Source organism: Tetrao urogallus, assembly GCF_951394365.1.
Source record: "Tetrao urogallus genome assembly, chromosome: 4".
NCBI classification, from domain to species: domain Eukaryota; kingdom Metazoa; phylum Chordata; class Aves; order Galliformes; family Phasianidae; genus Tetrao; species Tetrao urogallus.
In genome coordinates this window covers 40,780,603-40,797,608 of record NC_136817.1, presented here as the reverse complement: position 1 = coordinate 40,797,608, position 17,006 = coordinate 40,780,603, and the positions used below count along the sequence as shown (strand labels likewise).

Below are 17,006 nucleotides of genomic sequence, written 5' to 3'. Positions count from 1 at the left end.
TTTTTGTTTGTTTATAGATGTGACATTCTATGATTTGCATTATTCTGCTTATTTACAGGATTTAATACAAGTCTACAGCTGTGTTAGTCTATGGCTGCTTTTAAACAATTTTTTCACTGACTTTTTAAGAATTAAAATTATGAATAGCAGCATTCAATTTCTTAAATCTGTATGTAACTGCAAGGCATTTCACTCTTGCACACATAAATATTCCTGCCTCCCTCACCATAGATTTTTCTGTTTTTAAATGCATTCCTATCCTTTCACATATTTCGTAATTTATTCACCCAAAATAGTTTAGAAGTTTCCAGCCTCGTCCTGTTAAATATAACACTAGAAGAAATCCCATCTTTATAGCAGATAATCTTCTCATAGTAGTAATAACTGAGAATATGCAACCTCTGATGTTTTGTACTATTGCTACTAGTATTATAGTATTATTACTATAGCATTATTACTAGAAAGTATTATTACTTCCCTCAAAATCTTTGAAACCATTTTTTGCAACAGTGCACAAAGTTCACTTTAACCAAAATCAGTACATATGTATTTTGAATTAGCTCTTTATAACCAGTAGTCATCTGTAGCTAGCCTTCTCTCGAGTCATAACAGACCTTTTCAGACAACAAGAGAAAAGTATTTTATGATCCATTTCATTTAATACACGCCTTTTTAAAAGCATGTTAATCTTTTAAACTTTTTGAAATCCCATTAAATCTTCATTTACTTGGTATAATGGCATATATTTTCTACTCGTGGCCGTGTTACTTCTTCAGCCAAAAACACCAAAAGTTGACTATATGCTTATATGAGTAGGGTGCCACACTCTAAATATAACTTAATTTGATGCTCACATTCACAGTACCTCAGAACATCATAATCTCATCTCTACTTAGATCAGCATACTTTGTGCAATGCGTATTTTTCACTCCTGGTGATCCCCAGTTACTAGTTTAAGTAGTTAGATCAGAAATTATTCCACAAAAAAAAAAAAAAAAAAAAAAAAAAAAAAAAAAAATCTCTATTCCAAATCCTTGTATAATCTTCTGTTCTCTGCTTTACCTTTTTTCTACTCTGTTCTGGAAGGCGGGTTAAAACTTCAGCTCTGATGAAGATTTTGTTTTGTTCATTTGCAACATGGATACGCTATTTCTGCTCTGTGGAATGGATGTCTTTGTTCAAAAGTAGCTCAGAGGTTCTGCATTTTCTCAGGGTTGCTTAAGCCTTTAAATCATGCACTTCCACCATCTGCTCTTTTTGTTGGCTTCCACTACTTGCAGATGCAGAGTTAAAACCCCATTCAGTTGTTTATCACTTTTCTGAAGAATTTCACCTCTCACAAGTCTAACTACTCCTCATAGCTAGGTATTGCCTGAAAAATGTCCTGCATTTTGCTCCCAGCACTGTGCATTATTTGTTCTTCAGTAATGATTCACAGTCAAAAAGCTGAACAAAGCCTGTTTTTCAGAATGCTGAAAATTCTAACTAAACACATCATATTTCATGAGCCACCACAGCAAAACAATGCAGTTCAATGAACTGTTTAAGTTTGCTCGTCATTTTTTGCTTCTCAGTCATTTAATTTACCAAAAAAAAAAAAAAAAAAAAAAAAAAAAAAAAGGTAAGAAATATCTTTCATTTTACATTACATGGGTGCACTTAATAGCTGCACCAGAAAGCAAGAAAAAACAAAACAACAAGCTATTCTCTATTTAATAATCTGGAAAAATAAGTGAGGTGAGCAGTTCTCACTGATAAGCTCCTATCACTTTTGCTTTCAGAGTCCTGAAATGATTGTTTTTGACCGTCTAGGAGGTTTTTCTTGTTCTCTGCCTGCATGGCTAGCACAGGCCTCCATCTACATCTGCCTATTTTTGTGAAAAGAGGAGCAAATACGTCCATTAAAATATAGCTATACAGTTTACTGATTATGTTGTCATGATGATAGGTATCCCTTGGGCAAACTTGTCACAGTTTACTGCAGTCCTTATATATCTCATTAAAAAAGATCTTTTATTAAGCAATCATGTTAGGAATTACACTTCAGTTACTTTCATGATAGTGATTTCTGTATTTTTTCTTAGGTAACCTAGGAAATTGCTAGCATCTTCTACACGGAAGGAGACTTTCCTGCCTACTTCCATTCTTTCAGCTCTCTGAAAGTGTTATTTATTAACAGCAGATGCACTCAGTTGGAATCCTGAAGGCCACAGGTGGCCAACCACAATTCTTAAGCTGTTCACTAATATTTGAAGAATAGCTCCCAGATCACCCTTATGACCACAGAGGAACAGCTAAATAATACGAAATCTCAGAGCCAAGTAAAATCAAGTCAGTGTGACTCATCAGAGCACACTGAGATCCTGTTCCATGCCTCACACTCATCGGAAGAGGGAACCATTAACTTCTGCTGCCTAAGAAAAACTCCCAAACTTCTGACATACATACACTGCTGCTACTATACTCACAAGGACTTTGGCATACAGCTTGTGAGGTTGAGGATGGCTGCCTATGCCTGTTACAGACAGCATTATAATACAAATTACAGACTGCAAATCGATGTATTATAAAGCAATCTATTAGCATATTGGCTTTCTTCATGAAAGTGAACATATATAGCAAGAGACACATATTCCTTTCTGAGTTAGACAGTGTATGGGAACCATTTTTAAGTTTTGTACCAAATACAAGAAAAGCAAAATGATACTGCCAGGTACCCTAGAGTCTTGGGCATGAAATACCGAATCATTTATTGTAGAATAATATATGTGGGTAGGAAGAGAAGGTGGCAAAACAAAGATTGTGCCTTCTGTGCTGGATTCTCAGAATTACAGATGGAGACTGTTCACAGCTGTATTAAGCAGAACTAATGGTATGCAGTGTACAAATGGATTTTTTAAAGCAGTTTCATATAATGGGTTTGGTAACTTTGAGAAATGCCTTTCCCCAGTGGTCATTCTATTGATGTAGAGCCTAAAGACAATTTTTCTAATTAAGCAATAAATTACAGCTGTAGGGAAGTCTAGTAAGTCACTGTTAGAGCTGTGCAGAGCTCTGAAGCTTCAGACTGCTAAAGATATAGCAAATCTTACCTAATCTTATTCATTAATTCTTGCTTTTCCCCCTAGTTTTCCTTTGGGTTTTGAGATCAAACCTCTCCTTTCAGACCTTTTAAAGTCATTCAAAAATTAGGTGTCTCTGGATAAGAGACTACCTTACCACAATAACTAACAGCTCCCTTCCTCTTCTCATTTTCTTTCATTTTCCCTCATTAAGCTAAAACCCTTCTTTAAATAGTTTTGTTGTGTGTTTTTTGTTACTGCTCTTCCCCTTCTGAGGGGCTGGCAAAAGTTGATTTTGATATGGTGCTACCTTTCTTTGTAGTCACCAACTTTTAAAATGAGACAGATATCTGATTCCCTTGCAGATCACTGGGTGGCAGCCAAAGGGCATATTCCAGATAGTCTCACTGAGATCAGATACTATTTTGAAGTACATCTGCTTTTTGACAGCTATACATATACCTGCCAATCGTTTCATCCAACAGAGGAAATACCCAAAACTAACTTCTGTCTTTACAATGGAATGCATCAATACTCCTCCCTTGTGCAGTAAACCTGGAATTAGCAGATGAGTTTTTGAATCATTTAAATTTTTCCTTTGTGTTATCAGTGCGTCTGAGATATCTGTACACAAGGAAGAAATAGAAAAGCAACCTGCTCACCTACTAACAGTTATTAGAACGGCACAGATTAGGGAAATTGATAGAAAGGAACCAGGAGCAGTTGTTCTAACGGACAACTGTGGAGTAGCTTCTTCCCAGGAAGTAGCTGCTTTAGCCTCCTGCAACTGGTTTGCAGCTTGTCTGGAGGATTCATACTCATCTGATGAAAATAAAACATTACATATAGTGACGTACAGTTTCCAACACCCACAAAAATGGGTAGCCAGTTGAATCTTTCTTATGTTTTTGGCATCATTAGTAACTTAACTGAATAGAGAAATCACATCTTGCAGCTAATTGGATTTCATGTCAAAATTGCTTGTACCCTAATGACAGAGGTTAAACAAAAGCAGCTAATTTACTCTGGAAACAGTTATTATTCTGTTTATCTTTGCCATATACTTTCTAACAACTCCTCAGGCTAGTGCACAGTCTATATCTGCCTAAACATATTTATTTCCATGCTTCTTTACAGATAGGACAGATTTGGCATAACATGGCACTGATTTTTATGACAACATGGTCAGCTTCGTTTTCTCATTTTTCTGTGAAGCACTGCATTTGTATTTTTCATTAACATAAACAGTTTATCCAAAACTTTTTCCACATGTTCAGACAAAGAGCGTAATAATGCAGATGACTGACTGGGATGACTGTTTTCTGAGAAACCAAAACCAACAAGCAGAAAAAAAAAAACCCACACCAAAACCCACAAAGTTCCCTTTCTAAACATCTTTGCTGATGCTGCTTTGCCACAAATCATTCGGCAGGACTCCAGCAATCCAATTCACAACCATTTTGCCTGAGTTTCCATTAGCATTCAAGTTTCCTTAAAAACTGTAAAAGCTTTTTGAATCACAGAATTACAATAGCAGGAGAATATCAGAAGACTAGACAAAATACCAAACAATTCCTTAAGAAAACTATCCTTGTCCATTTTAAATTAAAAATTTCAATCTCTTCTCATACATCTCATACAAAAGGTTTCCAAGTACACTGAATTTTTTTTGTTATGACAGAAGGTTTAACTATTTTTAAGGCACAAGTTTCTAGTTTGAATAAAAGTCAAAAACTTTAAAAATGTGTTTAATGTCTAATGTCTAATTTTTTTTTTTTTTTAAAAAGAGAAATCTAGTCTTTTCTCCTCAAAGCAAAACTCTGTGCTCAGTCAGAACCTTCATCTCTTCATTAAACGTAAGTTGTTGACTGTAATCCTAGAAGGCAGTGAGTTTCAGCAAGTTTTTATTACAACAGAGAGCGAGTCCCCCTGAGAACATGTAAAGAGGAGAGGAGGAAGTATTGATGGACAGTAAAATAAAAATAAACACCACCCCCAACCAAATCCTACAAAAATCCAAGCACTGACAATGCAAAGCCTCTCTACAAAGAATTTTAGAAAAAAATAAAAAGGTGTCTATGAACAAACATCTAAATGAAATTATAGGATGATGTACGCCTGTCAGTTGGCCAAAGTTCACAGGTTTTTCTGCTCAGATTCCTCAAGAAGCTTAGGAATTTGATTTCATTGCCAAGGGTTTGTGAATTCTACTCACTAATAAGTACAAAAAAGAGAGCAGTGTTCAGCTCTTCATTTCAGTTAAGTAACTTCCAGCGTACTAAAGGATGCATATAACCAACATTTCTAAGCACTAAAATACTGCTGAAAGAATATTATCCCAGCAGCCCTCCTGGAGGAATCACTAGTGGATTGGCTCAAATTTTAAAAACCAGATTAATCTTCTCTCTCAAAAAATTCTCCCAGCTACCTGAGAGCAACAAGCAATGGGACAAGTGCAACACTACAGTAGTATTTAAAGGAATTAAGCAAATATTGAGAGCAATCAAGTTAATTTCATTTAAGTTTATTTAATATGTACAACATCATCTTGCTACACGTGGTCCTTACCCAGCAGAAAATGAATAGCTTAGGAAGAGACTGCAATCAGATTTGAACACTTAATATTTTCATGGTAGGGAGCTCTACCTTTTCATACAGCCTTTTATAAAAAACAGAAAGCCAAACACTGCTGTAAGAATAATACATATATAACACAACACACACAACACACACCACACAACACAATTTGTATTTGAAAAAAATTATATTTCATGAGCTTCTAGAACTCTCTATCAAACCATGTGAACTCGTGCTAAATGGATTCCCACCATCTAAAGATTCACTGGCCTTTGAAGATGGTAGCTAAAAAGCCAGGATATATTCGTTTTGCATGAAAAGCAAAAGAAAAAGAAAAAGCCCTCAAATTCCACAGTACGTTGGTTTTTTGTAGATTATTTCCTATTTTAAAAAAAATTGAAGAAATTGTGGATGCTGATTCAACAATGACTTCAAAATAAGACATGGATATGAGGAGAGAAGCATACAATGATGAATTATGTTAGCCTACAGAGTTACCCATCCTTTAAGATCCCAAATATTTATAAAAATACAGCTTGCTATTGCAGAAACAATTTCCTCCCCAACATTTATCTAACATGTCTTCCACTAAATAAGCTCTGAATGAAAATTATGCTCCTTGTACGATTATCCTCTTCTGTCTTACAGAGAGAACTGCTGAAAACAGAAAACCCAATAACTACGAAGCTAGACTTTGCAGAAAGTCCTTCAACAGCTAAAAAAGATTTAATGTGACTCTCTCTTCTGGAAAAGAAAACAGACTTCTCACCAAAAGGCCTAACTTGAGGGGACTGTTCCAGTCTACCCGAATCCACAGAAATTTCATTAAAATGTGCAGGATTAAATATTTATTATTTTTTCAGTAGCTGCCTAAGAGAGACACCTGAAGCAGGCAGACAGAAAAATATTAGGAAATCCAGACAAGGTTTTGTTGGTAGCAGAGGGAATGTTTCCACCCACCCACTGTTCTGATATGCATTGTCACAGGGTTGGCCACAGGTCTTGATTAAAAAAGCAAATCTCTATTTTCTGCCTCAAATTTTAAACAGTCAATTCCAGAAATGCCAGAAGATATATTAAAAATCAAATTCAAGTTGTGCTGTCTTGACTGCATAGTGCAACACGAAACAATTATTACAATTTTTATATTAAATAACATTAATTTTACCACTAGGAAACTTCTTTAAAGATCATAGCCAACAATCAGAAATTATCTGCATTAACATCCAATAAACCACTTTCTGAATTGTGTTTTTCTTAGAAATGGTGACACGCTACAAGTGGCACACAGTAATCTTCCTGAATGACCCAGTCAGTAGCACAATAAAGGAAAGGAGAAATTAGCATCCCAAAGTGCCAGAATAAAGAATGATGTCCATTCCAAACCTTACATGCCTAGAGGGGCTATCAGTACAACCTCCAGTTCTAAATGGTCAGGTCACAGATTGTATATACTTCCCTTATTAGTCACCTAATGCTCAAAAATTTACTCTCATGTACTCTTTGAAGTTTTCCTTTGTGTTCTGGATAAGAATTTCTTTTCTTTATTTTCTGTAAACAGAACTTTTATGTAGGCAAGCAAGCATCAAAATGACCAAGCCATTTTTAGAGAAACTTCAGCTTTTAGCTGAAGCAATGGCTTAAAAGGTTCATCTTTTCTCCTCTTCAGATTCTGAGACAGGGACTCTTGTCAGTATTTCTAGTTACTTACTCCTCTTACTAGTTTTAAATTCACACACTTGATTCAAACAATTCAAGATAAAAGCAATAATAGAAAACATTCAAGCCCTTGGTTCTACAGAGGAATGATATCACAAGACAAAGTGACAATTCAGAACATTATCACAGAACGTTAAGCAGTATTCCTGTTTTATGCCACAGAAGAAGTAACTGAACTTAATTGAAGCTCAAATGAAACACGTGTTAGAATTGGAAATGAGTGCCCATTTAAGTAGTTTTGCACTAAAATACAAGAAAAATATGGTTTGTTTAACAAATTACTTATATATTTGAGACAGAGCCTTATCACAATCCCCATGAAGCAGATTCTCTTGTAGAGACTGCTCTATCAACTTAGTACCTTTAACACAAATGGACTGATTCATGCAATGTTCCCTTGATGCATGGGAGACATTTTCAAGGAGCTTTTGAAAAGCAGAATTCCGAGAGACAAGGCAGACACTACTGCTTTGGGGAGCACCATTTATACAGGCTATTAAATGGTGCGATGTTTCAGCATCAAATGTTCCTGAATCTAACACTTTTCTAGAAGAGGAAAATCTCTTCCTGACTCTCTCACGCAGCTATATCAACAGAAGCATGCTACATGCACTATGTGATCCCTCCTTTGTGCTTTGTGCTTACACCAGAAGATCAGCTTTTGGCATGTCAGCTGATCATGCCAGATCTGCTTGCTGTGATTGTAATACTCCCCACAGCATTGTCAGCATCCATCTCCAGAAGATAGATTTTTAAACAAACACAGGGTACTTGTACCACAGACAAACAAGCATGCAAGTTAGGTCCTCGGCCAACAGAACCATCAGCACCTTTGCAATACGCCTGCTGGGCATGAAGGGTGTAACAAGCAAAGCTACATCACCAGAAAGCTCCAAACACAGGTGTGTTGAGCATACACCAAAGAGGCCCACCTGATAAAGCTCTGGATTTGAAGGTATAAATAGTAGCTACAAGAGCCCCTTCCCCTTTTGCTGCCTTCTTTCTCTAACCATGCATCTCAAGAAATTCTGACTCCTCCAAAGGACTCCCCGGTACAAAGGCAAATGAAAGGCACTTCTCAGGTTTTTAGACAAACTGAACATATATTTAATACATTCATTTTTCTGGAACCCTATTGCTCTTTGAGATAGAAGTAATGAATTATTGTGAATATCTTGAAACTATTCTTAAAAGGAATGGCATAACACAGGTAACAATTTTAAAACAGTGAGAGGTATGCAAAGTACAAAGGTACTTCTGTTGTAATAATGAGCAATTTCTATACTGCAATTTTAACAGGAAGTTCCTAGATTATGATTAAACTAAATTTTGCTTGGCTCAGAGCCGTGCAAGTATTTCTTCTCCACATTCCCATCAATTACAGAAGTACAGTAAGTGTTTTTGTTCTTAAGTGCACTATTACAGGGGACACAAATAACCCACTTTTCTTCTGAGGTTGGAGCTAACATTTCTAAAATGCCATATTACACATTTAGCAGACTTGAAACATGCTCCAGTTTTTACTTGGTTGCATTAGTGAGCCATGGTATTCGAATCAGATAAAAATGTGAAGTATACCACATATCCTACCCAGACTACACATTCTTATAACAGCAGTAGAGTTTCACTAACACTTTAATCCAGAAAAACAACCTTTGTATGGCTTCATGGACAGCTTTATGCCAGATGGTAATGAGGACCAATATTCTTCAGTTAATTTTGATCTTAAATACTGCATCAAAACCTGAGATAAAAAGGCATCACCTCTGTATCACTAAATGTAATGAAATACACCCTGTCACCTCAGAGAAGAGGCCACATCACATTCTCCATCAGGTATGAACTTCCTGCTTAGAAGATATTTTCCCTCCCCCACTTTTATTTAAAAGTCTGTATCAACAGATGTTTAATAACAACAAAAGGGGAAACAGCACATTCTCATTCAGCACCTTGGCCATTGCCAAATGTCTTACTCTCAGGCACTACAGGCTGCAATTTTCTTTCCCTTGAACCAATTTTAAGAGGCTCAGATCATAATACACTGCTAAAGTCACCTTCACAGTTCAACACTGACTACAGAAAACTTTTCTGCAGTGTTTCTCTTTCACCTTTACATTAGATGACAGCTGCATCAAGTTAAAAACAAACAAACAAAACTTGATCAATTCCCATGTCCTTGTTCTACAGATATAATAGTTAATCTCAGTCAGCCAGTGTTTCCATTCTTTACTATATCTTTTTCTAGCTTAACTCACTTAAAAGTTTCTTGCACTTTCCTCACCAGGTATGTTAGAAATTCTCCCCTATATAATCTACACAGCTATTATTGTATATTTCCTCAAATTCATCTTTAGTTCTATGTCTATCCAAGATGACTGGCTAATAGACAACTAAAACTTCTGACTTAATCACTCCATGTTCAAAGGCAAATGGTCGCAACAGACTTTGAAGAGGAGATTCTGAAAGTAGAAAGTGATTTTGAAGTAGATACCAGTATTTTACTAATCTACATGATTGGGCTAGGCTATTCACAATATAACAATCACATGGTGCTGGAAACAAAGACCTAACTATGTTTTCAGGCCACATCAGGTACTTCTGATCTGCTGATCTACTGTTCTCCTTCCATTTAGTGCCTAAAATTCAAGCAGCATAGAAACTCTTCATTACAACAGTGCAGAAAAAGTGGCTGTACCCAATCTTGATCCCTTTTCCTGAGACAGAAAGAATATAGTATTTTACAGTAGGAGGACAACAATGTGCAAGGCTTTACAAAAGAAGTATTAGGCAATTTCAGTAATGGAAACTTCATTGTTATCTGGCTATGGATAGCAAAAGAAAAAGCACATGAACCTACCGACAATTCTTTGATTAATTCTCTTATTTTCTTGTGTCCATGTTTCTCAGCTATACTTGCTGGAACATCTCCATCTATATTGGTTATTTTACAAGCCCTTGTGGCCTCAGGATGCTTGAGCAGAACTGCTGTGAGGTCCTTTAATCCAAATCTGGCTGCACAGTGAAGGAGAGTGGGAAATTCTTCCAAATGGCTATCTGTATAAAAAAACCAAATCTTTAATAAAAACAGTCTTGCTCTTATAAAACACTTATCAGCTTCCATTACAGAAGTCTTTAGAATATTAGTGTTACTGAATAACAGTTTCTCAAACTGCCAGCACAGAACAAGCACCAAAAGAACAATTACTAAAAATGAAATTTTATATATATATATTTATAAATATTATATTACACACATATATATAAATTTCATATATTATACATATAATATATAAAAATATATATCATATATATTTATATATTTATTATATTTACCTCGTGTAAATTATATTGTATTTAACTCATGATTTTATGATTTGTAAAAAAAAAAAAAAAAAAAAAAAAGGTTGGAAAGACCACTAAGATCATCTAGTCCAATCTCAATCCATGGCTGTGATCGCTCAAGTCACTCAGTGCATCATCTACCTTTTTCTTGAGACCCTCCAGTGATAGTGGCTCTGTTTCCTCCCTGGGCAGCCTGTTCTAATAACTCGCCACTGAGAAGAAATTTTTCCAAATATCCAACCCTAATCTCCCCTAGATCCTTTTCCTCCCTGCAGCTTGCCAGCTACTCCACCCCAAGCCTGCAGTGATGCGTGGGGTTTTTGTAACTGAAATGCAGGACTTGGCATTTGGTCTTGTTCAAGCTCATACAATTGGCTTCAGCCCACCTATTCAGCCTAAACAGACATACAAATCACATGCATATCTTAATAAAGGATAATTAAGCATAATTAAGAGATCCCTCTCACTTTAAAAAAAAAAAAAGAGGGAATTCAGTCTACTAAGAAACAAATTTCCTTGCAAGGGGAAAAAAATCCTATAGCCATGACACAGTTTTAGAAAGTTGTGTATTATCTAATGCTTTAAAACATTTTTCCATCTGAGAAATCTGAAAGCGCTGTAAACCTACGAAAATGTCCCTATGTTTTCATATTACAATTCACTTCTGAAAATTGTCATGACTAGCAGAGACTTGAAAAAATTTGCTCAACAACAATGAAAAAGTCAGAGAATTAACAGATGGATGCATCAGACAAAAGTTTTCAGAATGTATCTGAAATAGCACGATATTCATTTTCATCACATCCCGTTTCATCTTTGAAAACCCGGACAAAACAAAACAGAACTAAGTTTATAATTTCAACACTTGGTCATGTATTAAAACTAAGAGAAGCCACAAGTTACAAATGAGAGACTAAGCATAAATAGTATTTCCCTCTACCTTCATACTATACTTTCTAATCACCTGCTGCTTGTCCCACTGTGGTTTGTCAGTATGAATTGCATATTCTGTTTTCAATACGATCGCTGCTAGATTCTATTGCTAGTCCCTAATTCATTTTACACTCCATCTCTCTGTCCTCTCTCCACTTTCCATGACTTATTCCCGGAACTTCTTTCTTGAAGAGATCCAGTGTATTTAGCTGTGCCCTACAGAGAATCAATTCCATCACCCTCACTACTCTTTTCTGAACCTTTTCCAGCTTTAATATAACTATTTCGAGATGACAGGAGAAGAAATGCACATGATACTCAACTTATGGGTGAACTATGAATTTAGGCACTGTCATAATTATATTTTGTTCTCTATTCCTTTTCTAATAATTCCTAATTTCATTTGCTTTTTGATCTGCTACCTAGCAACCAGTTGATTTTATCATGGAATTGCATGTCTCTCTCCTGAGTGCTACTAGCTTGCTCATAGCCTCTCATTTTCTATGACAACATAGGATTCTTGCATCACTTCGTTTTTACCTATGCTGAATACCATCTGTCATCTTACAGCACAGTTATTAAATCTCACAAGGCCTTTCCTCACTACTCCCCAAGCAGTCCTAATCCTTACTACTCTGAATACTTTGCACTATTAGATTAAGTTTTTTTCATGTCATCTGCCTCTGGGTTTTTGGACAATTATTCAGCCATACTCAACCAATGACCAAATTGATTATGTTTGCAGAATCAAAAAGAATAGCAGAAAATTATTTTAATTATCAATATTATAAACATGAAAAATTATGCAATTCAAATGTCACAGAATTTCTACCTTATTACAGTTTATATTAATTGCCTAGTCAAGTTCCTAGCAAAACCAGGCTTTGGCATCACACTTACAACTTTTAGTACTTCAAAACTGAAAAACTGCATGCTGCTGTTAGAAATCCTGCTATTTCATTCTTCAGTTCCCTCAGAACACTGACTGAATACAAGTTAGTCCTGCTAATTTCTAGTCCTGCCAATTTTTGCTATTGGTTTATGATTCTTTTAACTGCAGCCCCTTTCTTCTTGTCTCCCAGTCAGCACTATAATTCCGAAATCTACACAATTTCTTTTACAGCAAACACTGATACAAATAATTTATTTAGTTTCTCTTTCAGTTATTTTTCTTGAGTTTTCCCTTATATCCCAGTCCTTATGAGACATGCAGATTATACAGCGAATTTCACATTATACATCACATTTTACATTATACAGCACATTTTCAGGTATAGAGCTGGCTGGCTTATAGTTCCCTGGGTCCTTCTTGCCCTTTTTGAAGACCGGAGTGATTTTTATTTTTTATTTTATTTATTTAAGATAAATAGATCACCAGCTGGGATTAGGAAGCCACTGACTTGTCACAAGTTATTGTAACAACCACCACATGATGTTAATGAGTTTACCCATTTAAAACAGTTTTTAACATTCTGCTGTGCTAAGCCATTTTAAGCAGCTCACCTAGAAGTTTCCAGCATTTTAAGGATGCCAAAGTTTGGCATGGGCCAAAGTTTTCCAAGTCTAAGTGATAGATGCCTTTGAACTGTTGAGTATTTGAGGCCATCTGAATATGGTTGCTCTGCTGATAAATGTTATACATATAGTTGCCCAGTCTGCTGTTCCCTTCACCCACCTCCATAATACTTTAACACCCATTTCTGTGTGCAGCTGCAGTACCAGTAGTCATTCTGTATAAGTTAATGCCTTTGACATTCTTGCAGTGGGTCAGAGACATTTTTGGACCTGATCTCCCAGAAATTCCTCCCCTAACAACACATTTAACTTAAAAATAGTAAAGTTAATGACCTCAAAAGAGATTATTGAAACCTACTGGTATTTCTTTTTGCTCTTATTCTGAAAAGTGTCAAAAGTGGCTGTTTAAATGCCTCTTAAGTCACCAGATAAAGGTGAAGAAGGGATCTCTTTTTCACAAATTATAGCAAAGTCACTGACAACTACAGCTACCATTATAAAAACAAACAATTAAGAACAACACACTGAATGATCTAATTCATTTTTAAAATAATAATTGTTTTCTAAATTGCCAATTCAGAGCTTAAATGTGCTCCTATGACAAATCAGATGTTGTACTGCATAGAAATTTCTATCTTGCTGGGTTTAACTCTTGTAACTGAAATGGTGCATTATGCATAGTAGCAATACCAGAATTCATTGAATGCACACATGCTTAAGGCGGGAAAGCATTCATGAGCTTGCAACTTTGTCACAGTGAATTTGGGAAAATTACCGGAACTTCTATCAGTTGTGAAATTGAACAACCAACATATTTAAGTTAAAAAAATACACAACAGAACAAAAGTAGTCGTCACTGGGGATAAACAGAAGTTCACCACTTTTAGCTTATTTTACAGAAGAATATTAATGAAGAAAAGCTGCGATCGGTAGGCAGCTATACTGCGAACTCAAAAGCTGATGATGGTGGTGATGCACCAACAGCTGAACAAGAAGATCTTAGTAATCTTTTCCAACCTTAACGATTCTATAAGCAGGAACAGAGACAGTGACCACATGGCTTTTTTTTTTTTTTTAAAAAAAAAAAAAAAAAGTTCATTAAGGTAACTTCCTCACCTAACTGAAAGTTTTGCTTTCATAAGTGCTTGCTCTTAAATGCTTTAGCTGGCACACACAAGGTTAAATGGGGGTTGCAGTTTTGTTCTGTCGTAATCCCTTCTCTCCTCTATAGAGCATTCTGGAACACCTCAGCTATAAAACAGAGCACAAAATCTAATATTATTTTATTGTAGTACTGTCTTAGCCTGTGGGAATTTTCGTAACATTGCAGTAAGCAAACAGAACAGCCTACAAGTTATACTTCTGCAGACTTTTAAGACATACTTCTTTTATTTCTGAAGTTACTGATACAGGAAGTTACTTCTACTAGCAATTTAAATACACATTTAAAATGATTTCTATAGTGTCAGTGTCAATTAGATCAAGGAAACACTTAGAGCACTTTGTTTCCTCTCACCTGCCTGTCTTTTCACCTCATTTCATTAGCAGCTAGAAACCTAAATTCATTCTTTTGAGACTGGTCATTCAGCTTGAAAGAAAGAATCAGAGAAATCAGGATAAAACGTATGTTGCCTGTAGCATTAGGTAACAAAAAGCAGTATTTTCTATAAAATAAGTAAATCACAATTTTAAAGAGGCCTCAACATACGAATTTAACTAGAGTGATGTTAACATAACAGTCAGTTCACTCAGAGAGGAAAAAAAGATAGGTTTTCCTCTGGTAAGCTGTTTTTCCTTTGACCTCAGAAAAGAACACACCAAGAATTCATAAGTCTGAAAACTGAAGATTAGATTTAGAACTTCCCCAGCTCAAAAAGAGTTCTGAAATACCAGTTTGGATTAGTTACCGTGTTCTGACTGGAGTCTTTTACCAGGCTAGAGAGGAATAATACGCACATGAAGTATCCTGAAAGCAGATTTGTACAGATTATACAACTTTCAGGACAGAATCTCCAGCTTTAGTTATATGCTTCCATAAAAGAGGGAGGAGAGGACATCTCATTACCATCACAAAAAAGCCAGACATGATCTTAGATCTCTTTTTGGTAAATATTGTAATGTTAACCATAACGTTTTTCCACAGGCTTCTGCTCAGTCTATCAGCTTTCTCAGCTGACCAGGTTCCAATACTCTCCTTCAGAGATCATGCCTTCAAATATCACTTGTTTAAACATTCTTCTCCTTGATGAACTGAAAAAAAGTCTTTATCTTAAATAAAGGAATGCTAGTAATAAGAAAAAACAATAAAAAAACTAAAAAGGGAACAGTATAAATCTGAAATGTGCATTCTATCTCTGACAAGCTTTTACAGATAGAGCAGTTCCAACAATATTTTGCTGGTACCTGATTTACTTTTTGATGACTACAGCAACTATTATAATAGGATGTTTCATCTAAAACAAGTAACTGAAACTGATCTTATCCATGGAAAAATATACCAGTAACAATCATCTGAAATACTGGTTTGTAAAAAAAAAAAAAAAACAAAAAAACAAACAAACAAACAAAAAAACCCACAAGAACAGTATGACTCCCCATTTTTACCTTGTTCAGTCTTTCAAAGATCACTGGTCAGAATCTAGCCAAGCTCACAAGCTTGTTCTTGAAATGCATTGACTTTTAGGCAAAGGATTACAGGTTGATAAATATTATTTTCAATATTCATAAGTATGCCTAGATCTAAAGAGTTCCCAAAGAAGCAGAAATTCTTTTTATTCCCAACAGAATGAACATCTCACATTTAGAATTATGCTGTAACATGTCCTATACACCTCTGTCCTGCAGTTATGCACAGAATTGCAGCAAGGGTAAATACTTCATTTCACACCCTAATTGTTTGCTTCTTCCAGTTCAGATTGACATTTAAGCTCATTTTTAGAATGCAAAAGGAGAAAAATCATGTTTATCTACTACAGAGGGGTGACATTCATCATCAGAAAAAACTTGAAAATGAGAGAAAGCACGACAGTGGTCACAGCAGAGATTGCCACAAAAATTTGTTATATTTGGTTATGAAAATTATTATGCTCTACATTCAATACACTGAATTTATTTTTTCTCTCAAACTCATAGTCTGGTTACACAAAACACAAGTCAGCCAACAACTCAAATACTTCTTCCTTAACTATTTCAGAAAGGAAACTTGCAGTTTCTTAAAAAAAAATAACATCATAATGATGCTTTTCAAAACTCAAACTAAATAATCAACTTCTTGGTTTACTGTAATAGAATTTGAATCCTTAATAAGAGGTTAATTAATTCAACCAAGCCCTCCAATAAGCAGTAGTTCCTGTTGGTACACTACTGAATTGTACGTACAATGCATTTATTTCAGAGACAAATCCAACTTTAATTCACTATACATATACTTCAACAATATAATTAGCTTTTGGCCAGAATAAAGTACTGGTAACCAATAAGTACACAGTTAATAAAATCACTGTCGATGCCTAATGGCCTTTTAAGTTCAAAAGCAACCTGTTCTCTTCAAATAATAACAACAAAAAAAATTGATTTCTGTTAGTTTGAAATAAGAGTGCCAAGTTTGAGTACTGCAAAAGAGAAATTAAGAAGAAAAATACATACACAATGTATAGACACCTCATCATGTCTCTTGTTGCCTATTTTCTCTGTGAGTATAAGTTTACTAAGCTAAAAAGCTGTTAATGTGAATTTAATCCAAAGCTGATCAAACAACCAGACAAGTCTAATTACGTAAGTACTGACTCAAGAAGTAAGGGTTTACAAAATTCTTTTTTTTCCATTTCTGCCTTGGTTATGTTGTCTTTATCATGGATT

General features: G+C 35.4%; 1 protein-coding gene across 1 annotated transcript in view; it reads right to left on the bottom strand.

Annotated features, from left to right (window-relative positions):
* BANK1 (B cell scaffold protein with ankyrin repeats 1) overlaps window positions 1-17,006 on the bottom strand; it is a gene marked incomplete at both ends in the record, with an annotated part of 129,443 nt that overhangs the window by 74,412 nt on the left and 38,025 nt on the right. The window contains one exon of the mRNA XM_079534123.1: window positions 10,216-10,412. Within this exon, the coding sequence (XP_079390249.1) occupies window positions 10,216-10,412 (197 nt within the window). The remainder of the gene's footprint in view (window positions 1-10,215; window positions 10,413-17,006) is intronic.